This window comes from Rattus norvegicus, chromosome 20, assembly GCF_036323735.1.
Source record: "Rattus norvegicus strain BN/NHsdMcwi chromosome 20, GRCr8, whole genome shotgun sequence".
In the NCBI taxonomy this organism is placed as follows: Eukaryota; Metazoa; Chordata; class Mammalia; order Rodentia; family Muridae; genus Rattus; species Rattus norvegicus.
Window position 1 is genome coordinate 11,300,067 of NC_086038.1, and position 14,027 is coordinate 11,314,093.

A 14,027-nucleotide genomic window follows, 5' to 3' on the forward strand; every position below is an offset into this window, starting at 1 on the left:
ATTTGTGAAGCTGGCAGCTTCAAGGCACAAGGGAGGGCCTTGATGGCAGGGCAAGAGCTCCTCTCAGAGAGGACGCATCCGTGGCAGCAACACATTCCAGTTTAGCAACTGAAATACTGAGTCACACTTGGAATGTTACAGAAATTGGGTCCAGAATAAATCTCAGTAATGCCAATTCCCAGTGTAAATGCTAATATTGAAAATGCAGTTTTAGAAACATTTTCTGTGGCTTTGCTCTGTTTAGTTGTCCCGTGGGAAGGAGAACTAATTAAATATAAGCAGAATATTCTAGATTTCATGTGTCTAATATTCATACTTGTTAAAATTTTTCTGAATATAGCTTTAACTTATTGTGAGGTTTTAAACTACATGCTAAGTATTTTATACTCTGTTTTATCATTTGGTTACAGTAAATGTTCTTCCTAAAGAGAATGGGCTGGATTTGGTTTCTCTAACTACACAGGTGGAACTCGGGTTTATTACCTCATTTTGGGTCATTATGCTCATAAATTTAAGCTCCATTTACATGTGTATCTGGAACATAACCGAAAACAAGTTGAAGTGTGATGCGAATGCATTCATTTAGGGATTATTGGAATTTTCCTGAGATAATCAGCCAGAGTCAGGGATCTTGAGATCACATGGCAGGTACAGCCGTCTGGGTCTGCTGACTGTGGTCAGCACTGTCCAGGGTTCTATCATCATCAATTTCCTAACTCACCAAAAATAGTCACAGGCCAGGGGCATGAAGAAGCGCGACTGCAGGCTCTGCTGGCCTGGCTTCTTGCTGAAATCTATTTAAATTGACAGGAGCACTCACTGTATGCAGGCCATTTGGGCGCTAAATCTCAAGGTCCCACTCAGTGTGGCCTGCAACCCCCCACGCACACTCTCTCCATGAGGAAGGCGTGCCACTGATCAAGCCGGGTCAGACTCCAGCACCCCCACCAGCCACCACCCTGCATACCTCAGACTCTGACTGGTATCTGCTAGAGAGAGACCTGAACAGCAGAGAATTTATGTCCTCCAGCGAAGATAAAGGAAAGGTACCTGGAACACACTGTTTAAACTGTGTCTGACCCTGCCTTGCCCTTTGATCCTTTCCGCTTAGAACCCCTTCCAGGTTAAGGACCTCAGTTTGCAGCCAAACACTGTCAAGTGTGTATAGACTTGGCACACAAGAAGCAGACGTGACTGATGTGCTCTCCCAAGGCCCCTCGGTCCAGTGAGCACAGATGTGATCAGGAATGAGGGCGCCCTGATTGTAGACCCACCTCGTGTGCCCTGGGAAGTGCTGGGGTTTATGTCACAGACAGAGACCAAGCTCTGAGCTCTTCATGGGGTTTGTAGGCTGGCGGCTGGGCAGGTGCCGCAGATGAGATGCCGCTTACGTGTGCGGATCTGGGGTGCCCAGAGGAGATGCTGGCCCTGGGCTTCCGAGGCCATTAGTACCTGCGGTTCTATCTCGGCAATAAGCATGTGTGGCGTCTCCTGGGGAGGGAAGTCACAGGTGTAGATGTCACGCTGAGGAAAGCGGAGCTGGTGGGGCACTGGGACTCTGGTCCTCACTATGGTCACCCCATACTTGCCTGTTCTATACAACGCTATTGACCGTGCTGCTACCCGACGTTCTTGATCAACTCCGCTGGTGCTCAGCCACACTGAGCCACACAGCCCCGCTGTTCGTGTCAAGGCACAGGGGGGAGTGTTTACTTAGTGTGGCCAGTCGGCATTTGGACAAATATTCAGTAAATATTTCAAAATGGGAATAATTGTCGAAACCCGTGTTTTCTCTTTTGGTAAAGGGTGGCGTGTGGCTGTTTTAACCATGAGCCAACGTAAAAGCAGCAGGCACCATCCCAAACACAGCTAAGCACCCCAGGAGTTCCTTGGAGGAGACAGCTGAAGCAGTCACGTGACAGTGGGGAGTTGAGGGTCGCGACTGTGGCTGTGCAGGCTAACAGCTCGCCTCTGTATCTAGCGCACACATTGCGAGGAGTCGAACAGAGCTAGGAAGAGCAGAGCTCAGCCCATCCTCACTGGGCTGGCAGGTACTAGAAGACGGCTAAGGAGGTGAAGCCTGCTTTACCCATGTGGGCTTTAGCCATGCAAGGAGGGAGACAGACAGACAGTCAGCAAGCCACAGACACACCCTGCCTGGAGTGGGAGCAGCACCTGCATGGGATGGTGACGGATGTCTCTCTGAGTAGGTGTTTTGACCTGGCCTTGTTCTGAGAGGAGGCGAGAGCCCTGCAGTAATTTGGGAGAAAGCATTGCGGATCCCCACTTGGAGAAACCATATCCAGGCGTCTAAAGGAACCTGGTATTAAACCAGTGAAAAAGAAGCAGAAGCCATTGATGGGAGGTGCTTGGAGACCAAAGAAAGGTAGATGGGGATGTCAGACGATGTGGTTTATCAGAGACGGGCAGACGGAAGTGTGGTGAGGGCGGCCGGAGGGGTGGTGCGTCCCCACTCCTTGAGTATTCATCCAAACAGCTTTCATCCAGAGTGAACCTGTATTTGTATCCAGCTAAAGTCTAAGGTGCCAGCACACCCCTGGTACTGATTGTGAGGAGGAAACAATACAGCAAAATAGGTCAGCGAGGCTCAGAGGCGTCATAGCAGTTGTCACTCAAGATGATACATTAAGTCAGGCTGAGTGGCCCAGCCTGGGACAGCAGCACAGCCAGCAGCCCATGAGGAGAGGCTCTGGTGGGCCATGATGGGGCACACTGGGATGTGTGTGAGCCTGGGGGCTTGTGCTTCAGGGTATTTCTGGTTTACAAAGAGGCCACCCTGGATACTGTGAGGGCAGAGGCTGGACTTTGAGGGAACTGGCAGTACAAGATGTGGCAGGCATGAGAAGGAAAAGTCCTGGGTGGACTGTAGATGGTGGTCTGCCTTAAGCATCTGCTGCGTGTGAGAGGTGGGACCCTCAAGATGACGCAGGTTTATACTCATTTGTGTTGGTCCAGTTTCTAACTAAGTGAGCACTTGAGGTCCCTTGGAGAGGCCAGCCCTTGCAGGGTCACTCCTTTCTCAGCATCCTCCTCTGCACTCACCCCTGTCAGGTTTTACCCACCAGTAGCTGAGCCTCTTCACACAATTGACCTGTGCCTGACCCACCAATGACTCACCTGCTACCTGGGTGGGAGGCTTTTAATGGAAGGAGCGAGACCTGCACCCTACCACTACTCTCCTTCCCATGTTTTCTGTTACCTTTGCTGTTTGTCTCTACCCTTACCGGGTGTCATAACCTGCACCAGGTCCTCCTGAGCTGATGGCGTGTGGTGGTGCGCTCAGCTGCTGCCCTCGGCTCTTTGTCTCCTGCCCCATGGGTTACCAGTGTTGACATTCCACTCAGCATGAGGAATGCTGTGCCTAGCTACCCTGGCTGTAGTTTCTCCCCCGCATTGTACTGTACACACACACCTGCTGAGATGCTGTGTCCAGTCCTTACTCGCTCACACAGCCCGCCACCACCTCCTCAGTACATACGGACTCTGCGGGAGTTAGCTGAGCATCATAGTACGTGGGTGGCTTTCTAGAAAGGAAAGCTGAATATTTCTGGAAACCTTAATGGTGTCATTTCGCTAGGTGATATCAAAAGCAAACTACCAGTCACGAAGGGCTTTTCATTTTCTGACGCGTGCTTCACCTGTTGAATTGCCGCTTGTTTCCCTTTAGGCGTTGGGAGACATTTGTATCTCAGGAACCATTTTAAATAATCAAGTCATCACTTAGGTGCTTTGTTTTGCTGCTACGGCCATAATATTATCCTCGAGTCGTGCTTACTGCTTGCATATGTGAAGACTCAATGCAAATAGTCTTTCAAAACTCTGGTTTTAAAGTTTTGGTTCATATGAAAACATCACCAACGGTGATGAACACGTAAAGAACACGTGAAGGTCTTCTCAAAATCTGTATTTTCTTGAGGAAAGATGGAAAGTGATTAAATCCATAACAGGTATTAGTAAGTTTATTTGCCACTTAACCTTTGTGTGGCGTGTGTGTGTGCGTGTAGAGTCAGGATCCATGGTGTCTTCTTTTATTAGGCTCCACTGTTTTTGTTTTTTTGAGACAGGGTCACTCACTGAACTAGAAGCTCATCCATTTAGTTAGGCCGGACGACCGTGAGCTCCAGGAATCCACCCGTCCCCACTCCCCCGGCACTGAAGTTAGGAACTGCTGGATCTAGTTTTTGTGTGTGCCAGGGATCCAGACTTGTGCCTCTGAGTGTTTTTACTGACAGAAGTGCTTCCTAGCCCTCACGTTTGCCAGTCACCTTTATCTGTAATTGCTTTAGTATTCTTAGGGATAACATTTTCACTAGCCCAGAAGAAAAATTCAGGTTCTGGAGTGTCTTTGATATAAGGAAGCCATGTAGGCATGTCCTCCCCTCCCCCATCCCCCGCTTTTATCCTAGAATATCTGTTTGTTAAAGGGAGAGGGACCTCCCTTTAACACCACCTCACCTTCCTGGGAAGACAGGCCTGCTTCAGAGGTTAATAGAGATGTTAATACAAACTTTTGTGTTTTTGTTTTGCAACATAAGAGTCTATAAAAAGATACATCACAGGGCTGGACAGATGGCTCAGTGGTTAAGAGCACCGACTGCTCTTCCAGAGGCCCTGAGATCAATTCCCAGCAACCACATGGTGGCTCACAACCATCTGTAATGGGATCCGATGCCCTCTTCTGGTGTGTCTGAAGACAGCAACAGTGTACTCACATACATAATATAAATAATAAATATATCCTTTAACAAAAAGACACATAACAAGAATCATTCATTGCCAATTTAATCACAGTAGTGCTTGTTAAGTGGTAGGGACGGTGCAGACGAGTGGCATGTATCGAGGGAAAGCTCACTCGGGCGTGATGGTTAACCCTCCATCTTTGCCAAGCGTTGTTTCTGAACATGTTGTGTTCTAATGCTGGGCTTTTCATTCTATCCTGGGCATTCAGCCCTGTGAGCTGAGGCCCTTTCGGGGGCAGGGCTCTTGTGTCCCACCTGGAATGCTCCCCACAGGTCAAGTTGCACGGCTGTTCTTACCTTCCCTTTTTTTTTTTTTTTTTTTGGTTCTTTTTTTTCCGGAGCTGAGGACTGAACCCAGGGCCTTGCGCTTCCTAGGTAAGCGCTCTACCACTGAGCTAAATCCCCAGCCCCTACCTTCCCTTTTTTTGCACTGCCATTAGAAACACCTTGACTGTAGCTGCTAGAGAAGCAGTCAGAATGGTAGCCGGGGCTCCATTCATGAGTCAAATGCAGATCTCTGCTCTTCTGATGCTGACTGAGTCAAAAGGTCTTCGCACCACTACCTCCTAGCTTTAGCTTACCTCTCCCCCGCCCACCCCTGGAGGCATGGTGAAAAATGAGGCAATTATTTTGAGTCAAATAAAGCCCATTTCTGGAATTCTTTTCTGTTGGGATTTTCAGTGGGGTTCTAATTCTTGTTCATAGGTGAAGCCATAAGACCTTCCTTTCGGGCCGCAAGAAGCAGCCGCGTGAAATGCTGAACCACACTTGGCGCCTCCCTCCGTCCACTTTGCTTTAAACCTTTGGTACAAGGGTTGGCATTTGTAGGCACCGGCTTCCACTCTGCAGGGATTCTAGCTCTTGTTCTTGCCACACAGGTCCCCCACCCACCACCAGGCACAGCACAGTTATTTCTACTGTGAGACATTTTCCGTGTCCTTTACAGAATTTCAGTGAGAGTAGGACCGTAAGGCAGCCTGTGCAAGCCAGGTGACCTCATCGGGCTGCGCTCCCATGTGCCCCGGGTCCATCGCCGCAGAAGACATCTGCAGCAAGCCAGCTCCCACCCATACCAACAACTGGTTCACCATAGAAGGAGTGAAGTTAGACTAACTGTGCCTTTGCCCGACTCTGAGGGAAACATTCCTCTGAGATAGTGTAGATCCCTGTGCAGCGTGAGAATCAGTTGGTTCTCCTCAGCGCAGCTCCTGGGTTGCATGGCCATGTCCTCTTTAGTTATTGGACTCCTGGCTCCTCTGTACTCCCTTCCCAGAAGCGCCTTGCTCTCTGAAGCTACATCTCCTCATAGCCAGGCACGGTGGACATGTTTGCCTGTGTTTCGTTCCCACCCATGTGTCTTTGTGGCAAATGACTTCTTTTTTACTCACATCTATTTTCTTATTGGACATTTGTTTTACCGTTGACCTTCTCATCCTTCACACACACACACACACACACACACACACACACACACACACACACACACACACACACACACAGTGTGGTTTTCAGCTGTTTTCTCCTAACTTTTTAAGCAGGGCCTATAAGAGCAGGTTTGTTTCTAAAGTTCAGTGTATAAACTTTCCCTTTCCTGACTTTCCCCTGGCTTTTTGGGTCTGACAATTCTGCTTGGGTCCCAAGCAGTTCCCCTTAAGGTTTTCCCACAAGTTTCATGGTTCTGTGTTTTGCATTTAAGTCCCCGACTCATTTAGAGATCATATTCGAGGGGCTGTGCCAAGGTTCTGGGTTGTCTCCCTCTCTCCTGGCTCACCTCTGTGTGGAAGGGCTGTCCTCCCACTGGCCACTCCTGCACCATTGTCCAGACTGCCAGGCTCTCTGTGACCGTCTGTTCTGAGCTCTCTGAGTCCTGTGCGCTGCTGTCTGCCCCTTGCTGACTCTGCCCTAGCTGTCCTCTACCCCAGAGAGCTGCTTTTGCCTTCCCTCTCACCCCTTTTCCCAGGGCTGAAATCCGTGTTAATTTCTCTTCCTGGCTACTCCACAAGCCTTCATCCCTGTAGACTGACTGTCCTCACTGTTGGAATCCTCCAGATTCTCTGCCCAATGGGTGTTTTGTTGTTTGGTTGGAACTTGCTCACGTGATTATCACGAGACTCAGGATCTTGTCCAGTTCTGCTTACCACACTCTATAAGAGAAAGGAGGACAGTGCCTTACAGCAAGTGTGGACAAGTCCAGCACCCCACTGGACCTTGCAGCTGCTTCCCACCAAGAAGATATCTTAGTTAGGATTAACGTTGCTGTGATAACAACATGATCAAAAGGGAAAGGGTTAATCACAGTTCCATAGAGCAGTCCATAGTCCTCGGAAAAACAGTGAGGGCAGGGGGTGAGTGGGGCAGGAACCTGGAGGCAGGAGCTGAAGCAGAGGTCATGGAGGGGTGCTGCTAACTGGCTTGCCCCCTGTGTCTTAGTCAGACAGCGTTCTTATAGAACCCAGGACCACCAGGCCAGAGGTGATGCCCTGCCCCATCAATCACTAATTAAGAAAATGCCCTGCAGACTTGCCTACAGCCTTCTTGAGGGTTCTTCCTCACTGATGACTCTAGCTTGTGTCAAGTTGGCATAAAACTCGCCATGGTAGAAGGCCTCTTACTGCCCCTTCTAGGGGCTCCAGTGGCAGCAGTAGATGGTTTCCAGGTGGGGAACACAGTTGTCTCAGCCTGGTGGGAGTGAACCTTGTGACTCCCCCTCAGGCTTGGCTCATTCCACCCCTGCCTGGACTCCAGACTCCTCTTAAGAGACCATCATGGACGGGGTCAGGCTGGGCTCTGCTGGCATAAAGTTTTTCGTGAGTTTTCCTCTCACCAGAGAGAACTGCTTTTGTCAGGATTTGTTTTCTTGTTTGGTTTTTGTTTTTATCTGTGCCCTTTGGTTTAGGCGATATACAACTTCTTCCACCCTGAGTCAGGTTAATGAGGCTTAAGGAAATTTCAGAGCTTCTGGGCACCACCTTGGCTTGTAGGGCACAGCATGCCCTTCCTGGTCTGGTTGTTTTATTCCCCTGGTTCTGAAATCTGGGGCTCTCTGTTGTAGATCCCAGAGCAGGCAGAAAAGGTGAAGTGTATTTCCTCCATCTTCTGCACATCGCGTTGGTCACCTTCCGGTCTGTTCTCCTTTCTTGTCCCCTCCCCTTCCCACTGATGCCCGTCCTCTTCCCAGCTAGCCCTGCTTCTCCTACCTTTTCAGTGTACGTGAACCAAAGAATTTCCTTAGGACTGTTTACAGGAACATAAATGAGTCTGTTTACAGGAACATGAATTCCTTACTAGTGGTTGAAGAAAACCTCTTTCCCTCCACCACCTGCTGTTAACTGCCTGTAAGTCCTTAGGCAGGGGAGACCCCTATGAGCCCCTCTTCATTTCATGATGGTGTTGATGGGGCCTGTCTTGTGCTTGTGAGCACAGCTGCTGTGAGGTTAAGATGTAACAATTGTGTCATGCCTGGAAGCCAGCTTTCTACTCTGCCCGACTCCAGCTCTGATCCTTCCTTTTCAGTGACATTACCTGAGCGGGTATGTGTTTGTGTGTGTGTGAGTGTGTGTGTCTGTGAGTGTGTGTGTCTGTGTCTGTGTGTGTGAGTTTGTATGTCTGTATGTCTGTGTGAGTGTCTGTATGTGAGTGTGTGAGGGTGTGTGTGTGTTTGTATGTGTGAGCTTATGTGTCTGTATATGAGTATGTCTCTGTGTGTGTCTGTGTGTGAGGGTGTGTGTATGTGTGTGTGTGTGTCTGTATGTGAGTGTGTGTATCTGGGTGTGGATGTGTGAGTGTGGGTATAAGTGTGTCTGTGTGTGTGTGTCTGTATGTCTGTGTGTGTGTGAGAGAGAGAGTGTGTGTGTGTGTGTGTGTGTGTGTGTGTGCACGCGTGTGTGTGTTGGGGTTGTATTTACTCTTGGTACTTGGAACAGGTATGAATCTCTGAAGTTACCACCAATCGTTGCAAAAAGAAGCCTCTGTGTCCTCTGCCTGCATCAAGCCTCCTTTGAGCAAACAAGAGCTTTCTGAGAGGTTTCCGTTTTACCACATGGCCCTGGTTTCTCAGAGGTGTCTGTGTCCTGTCCTGTTAAGTCACCTACACTTATTTTCTGCCTCTGAAGTGTTATGGTCCAACCTCTGGCCATAACTTGTCTGAATGAACAACGACATCCCTGTTTCCTGAGATTACCCCTTCATTGCTAAGGGTGCCCGCCCACTATGATGTCTTCACACTCGGTACTTCACCAAATGCCCACTTTCTCCTAAAACTTTCCATGGTGGCTTGGGCTGCTGAGATGGCTCAGTAGAGGTGCTTGCTGCACAAACCTGGGGACCTCAGTTTATTTCTGGAATCCACATAAAGGTGAAAGGAGAGAGCCAACTCTGTAAAATTACCTCCTGACCTCCCCACACACACTAAAGTGTTCCACAGTGAGCACACTGTGTCACAATGTAGAGCTGTATAAAGTGTGCACCCAGATACTATTATTTCATCTATAGATACTTCAGCACACACCTCTAACAGATAACCACTGTTTCTACACCCCTAACTATTAGCAAAAGTTCCCTAGCATAGCCAGCTGTCTGAACATCTGGAGTCCTCAACTGCAAAATCTATCTGATTCATTTTAGTTCCTTTAGAACTGTACGCAGATCTGCTTTCAACATAATAGATACTCTAAAAGTATATCTTAAGATAATGAATTAAGGGGCTGGGGATTTAGCTCAGTGGTAGAGCGCTTACCTAGGAAGCGCAAGGCCCTGGGTTCGGTCCCCAGCTCCGAAAAAAAGAACCAAAAAAAAAAAAAAAGATAATGAATTAATGGGCTGGAGCGATGGCTCAGCGATTAAGAGCACTGACTGCTCTTCCAGAGGTCCTGAGTTCAAGTCCCAGCAACCACATGATGGCTCACAACCATCTGTAATGGGATCCGATGCCCTTTTCTGGTGTGTCTGAAGACAGTGACAGTGTACTCATAATAAACAAACAAACAAATAAAAAGATGATGAATTAATATAAAGTGTTATAGCTACCTAGAAAACTTGCACTTTTAAGATTTATATTTGTAGGTGTTTTGCCAGTATGTATGTATGTATGTATGTATATGTACCATGTGCATGTAGTACCCATGGAGGCCACAGAGGGCATCATTTCCCCTCTGGGTGCTGGGAATCAAATCTGGGTGCTCTGAATGTCAGCCAGTGCTTATAACCGTTGATCCATGTCTCCAGTCCCTTGAACAAAAGATTCTATAGAAACTCCATCAGTATCTGACACTGCATTTACCAAGGGGGACAAAGGAGAGCAAAGTTACTAACAAATGATTGTCATGAGGTCCGTATGTATTATACGTGAATGTTTTATGAGATGTATGTACTTTTTAGCATATTTAATCACCATTCTCCTAAAGACGGAATTTACTGACATTGATAAAGCAAATTTTGTTGGCGAAGCAATGTTTGTTTCAAAATTTGAAAATGTTTTTTCTCTAAATTACAACTTATCAGAAATAATCTGGAAGATGAAAACCTTGAGTTTTTTAGTGATTGGGCAGATGAGATTTTTCTCCAGATCTTTTTCGAGTTTCTCCTGCCAGTGAAGCAGGAGTTGTGTGTGGCGAAGCAATCCTGTTGGATTGAATTGTGTTAGATTTAAGCTACTACACACATTTTGCTCTCCTGTGATGTGCTGTTGGGATGCATGGAAGTGTGTATGAAATACTTGGGTGTCTTGTTATGTGAGGTCACTTTGTCACCCATTTGTAGTTCTGTTAGGAGAGGCTAGATGGCAAATAGCTGGAGTCCTGTTAGGTTCTCTGATTGGCTAGGACGTGGCTGTTGTCAGCAGGCTATTACCTCCTTGTCTCTGTCTTAGACCCCTTAGTAGCCTTTACTCCCTGGGGGTAGAACATGAAGAGCATGAGGTTCCTGGACACTGTCCTAGGCTTCCTTTGTAGTGACCCCTTTCTTACTTTCAGTGTCCCTTTCCACATAAGACAGTTATGTCCGGGGCCCAGACTCTTTGGTGGCCCAGAACATGATGAGAGGAAGTGAAAAAGACTGGGAATTTTCCTTGTCAGATGGCAGGCTCCTTACAGGTTTTTTTTTAAAGGTTTATTTATTTTGTGTATGTGAGTACACTGTCACTATCTTCAGACACACCAGAAGAGGGCATCAGACCCCATTACAGATGGTCGTGAGCTACCATGAGGTTGCTGGGAATTGAACTCAGGACCTCTGGAAGAGCAGTCAGTGCTCTTGACCGCTGAGCCATCTCTCCAGCCCCCGGTTTTTTGTTTATTTTGTTTTTCAGTTGCAGTGATACAGTACAGGAAGACTCCACACCTCATTTTGCTAGGACCACACACTAAACGTTGTTTCTTGCTGTCTTTCAGACAAAAGAGGTCTCCGCCAGTCAAGAAGCCCTCAAAAGCATTTTACCATGGATATAGAAGACGAAGAGAATATGAGTAAGATCTAGGCCTATCACATAGTGCCAAATAGTTCACATCCGTTAAACGTTTAGTGTGTTTGTAAATGTGATCAGTAGAAGCAAACTGTTTGACACTCCCTCCGCTGGGGGCCGTTGCCAGGGGTGGGTTTCTGTGTACTAGGCTTCAGTATTTACTGTGGATATTTTCCTTACAGCCACCTATCTAGAGTTTCCATCCCTCATTCTCATCATGGGACCATCACTTTTATTCCAGAAACATGCCTCTAGGTGCCCGTCTCATAATGCCGTGTGGCTTCATGTGAAGTTGTGGTCCTTGTAATAAAGCTCTGAACTTGCGCCACTCTAAACTCAAGAAAACCTTTCCGATTGACTCAGATGCCCGGTCACTGGGATAACGGTTCATAAAGCTCCCCTCAGACACAGTCGCTGCTCCCGCCTTGGAGGGAAGGGAGTCCACATGATCTTAGTCTGAAGACTGGACCGTGATTGGTGCCCTCACTGGGGCTCTTTGCTCTCCAGCGTCTTCCACGGGGCTGCGGGTATGGGGCCTCGGGCACACCCACCGGCGTTTTCCTCCCTTGGCGTTCTCTGTGAGCCACCAGTCACTTCCGCCCACCCTCAGTCCCAGAGAGGAGCAGGTCTAACTGGGAAGTTGTCTGGAAGAAGGCACTTTTCCAGCTCAGGTGCTCTGGTCTGAAGGAAGAACATGCAGCTGCCCATCAGAACGGCATTTTCCAGGGGGTGGCATGATGGTGAGACCCGGGCTCAGCACACTTTCTGTGACTCAGCCTAGTGGCAGGGGCTGTCACTCTGCCACTGTTAGACACCCGGAGCCTAACAGCACTGTGTGAGGCCAGTCTGCGCCCCACTGCCATGCTGGATCTGGGGTAGGCTGTGCGGCAGACATTATCTACTCTGAGAATGGCCACTGGCTGGCACGAAGCAGCAGTCCAGTGCCATTTTAAGCAGTGTAGCTGGCATGCTTTTGCCTCCACTAATGTGGGTACCGCGCACAGTTCACTGGTTGCTTCTTAGTTCTGCTCTTGCGGTGTTTTAAGCTGTGGAGGAGTTTTGCTGGCAGATCCACCCGTCACTCTCAGCTTTGCCAAGTTTTAAATCTGCATTTCAGTTTTCCAGTACTGTGCCAAGCCAGTACCCCCTGGGGAGTATGCGAAGGTGTCCCTAGAACTACCCGCTGGCTGGGGACTGGGTTTCGTCTCCAGCTGTGGCTATCACCACTGAGCCTTGGGTAATTCAACTAAGGAAGTGTCCTTCCAAATAATATTCCTATATCAAGAAACGTTGGGGTCCAGTGCAAACTTAAAAGTGTCAGCCTTGTGCATCTCTTGTGATTTTAAAAGCAATTAAGGTTGCACTGTGACTCACCTCACATTCTAAATGCAGCAGCATGGTACACAGAGAGAGTGGCTGCTTCAGCTGACCGTGGGCTCTGTCTCTAATTGGAGTGTTTTATTTTTGTTTCCCCAGGAGCATTTTTTTATACCATGTGATTGGTACCTTTATTTCTGAAGTAAGAGTTGAGAACGATTTCCACTTTCACAGAAAGTGCATTTTTCTCATAGTCTTGACTGTTAACTTAGTTCTGAGAGCGTTTGGCTGTTTGGCCTCACTAACGTTTGGCTAAATGCATATCAGAGTGCCTCGTTGATAACATGCATTTCTATACTGATAATTCTGTTTACTGAGAAACGTGAACTGTGAGCAGATGTAGCGTGTGATGTTCTCCCTTTTATTAATCTCTGTCCGTCTCTGCTCTGCCTTCTCACCTTTTGTTCCCTGAGTACCGAAAGGAGTAACCTACCGGTCTTTTGCTGGAGGATGTTATAAATGAAAATTTAGTGCCCATTCCATTAGCTTTGTCAGCTGGGAGAAGTGGCGTGTGTGTCAGGAGTCTTCTGAGAAGACTGAGGTGTCTACTGAGAGACCCCTCCCCACCTCACACAGGAGATTTTCCATGGACTGAGCTTGTCTCCGTAGTCTTTGCTGTATCAGCCGAATCAGACTGGCAGCAACGACCAAGATGTCCACCACATTAACCCTGCCCCCGGGCTCACTGAGGAACATTTGCAGAATACTCAACACAGAGAAAATCCACTGGTGTGTTGCGTGGTAGAAACAGACCCCCGAAGCCACCCTAGTTAAGAAGATATTCATCTGTTAGGGTTTACTTTGGGTTTTAGGAGCTGGTTTTAGGAGATAGTGGCTGGGGATGTGCATAAACACTGCGCAGGCCCAGTGCACGGGGCTGTAAAACTGGGCGGTAGAGGGGACTCATCCTTTCAGAAGGCCTAGTAAACCAGGGAGAGCTGAGCACACCCCACATAGAAAGGACAGTCTTTTTGCTTGGCGGGCGGTTGTAACAAGGCCACGGCCCTGGTAGCCACAAGGGTCTTCTACCCTTCTGAGTGGTAAAAGAGCAGGTGTACACCACCAGGCCTGACAGTTATTTCCCTTAAAGATCAAAGTCGTCTTTTTTATTTTGCCATGTAAAGTACATTTAAAAGGTGTGGCCGCCAAGTTATTCTGGAAGCCTACCAGCTGTTTTTTCAGAAGGGCAGGCTTGCTGGCATGTTGTGAAATTAGGGACCACGGCCTGTCCGCTACTCCAGCACTCGGCCCTATTCTTACGGTTTGTTTTTTTAGCATAAAATTTATTGAAGAATCGGAAGCCAGTAGTGCTGAAATGGAATGAAAAGTCCTCAATGGCCGCTGCATTATTCTTCAGAACTAAGTTCTATAAAGTCACAGTGCTTTACCTTGTTACGTGAGCAGTTTTCTGTGATCGATTCATAAACTAAACC

At 48.0% G+C, this 14,027-nt stretch overlaps 1 protein-coding gene across 10 annotated transcripts in view; it reads left to right on the forward strand.

Moving 5' to 3' along the window:
• Nucleotides 1-14,027, forward strand: part of Adarb1 (adenosine deaminase, RNA-specific, B1) — a 128,246-nt gene that overhangs the window by 77,896 nt on the left and 36,323 nt on the right. For 7 of the 10 annotated variants that reach the window (NM_001111056.1, NM_001111057.1, NM_012894.2 and 4 more), the window contains one exon: nucleotides 11,147-11,221. Coding sequence is in view for 6 of the 10 variants with exons in the window: in XM_006256275.5 (XP_006256337.1) it covers nucleotides 11,147-11,221 (75 nt within the window). In the remaining 4 variants the exon portion in view is untranslated. Of the gene's footprint in view, nucleotides 1-11,146; nucleotides 11,222-11,458; nucleotides 11,958-14,027 lie in introns of those variants that run through there. The other 3 variants (XM_039098451.2, XM_063278976.1, XM_063278977.1) reach the window with 3 other exon arrangements.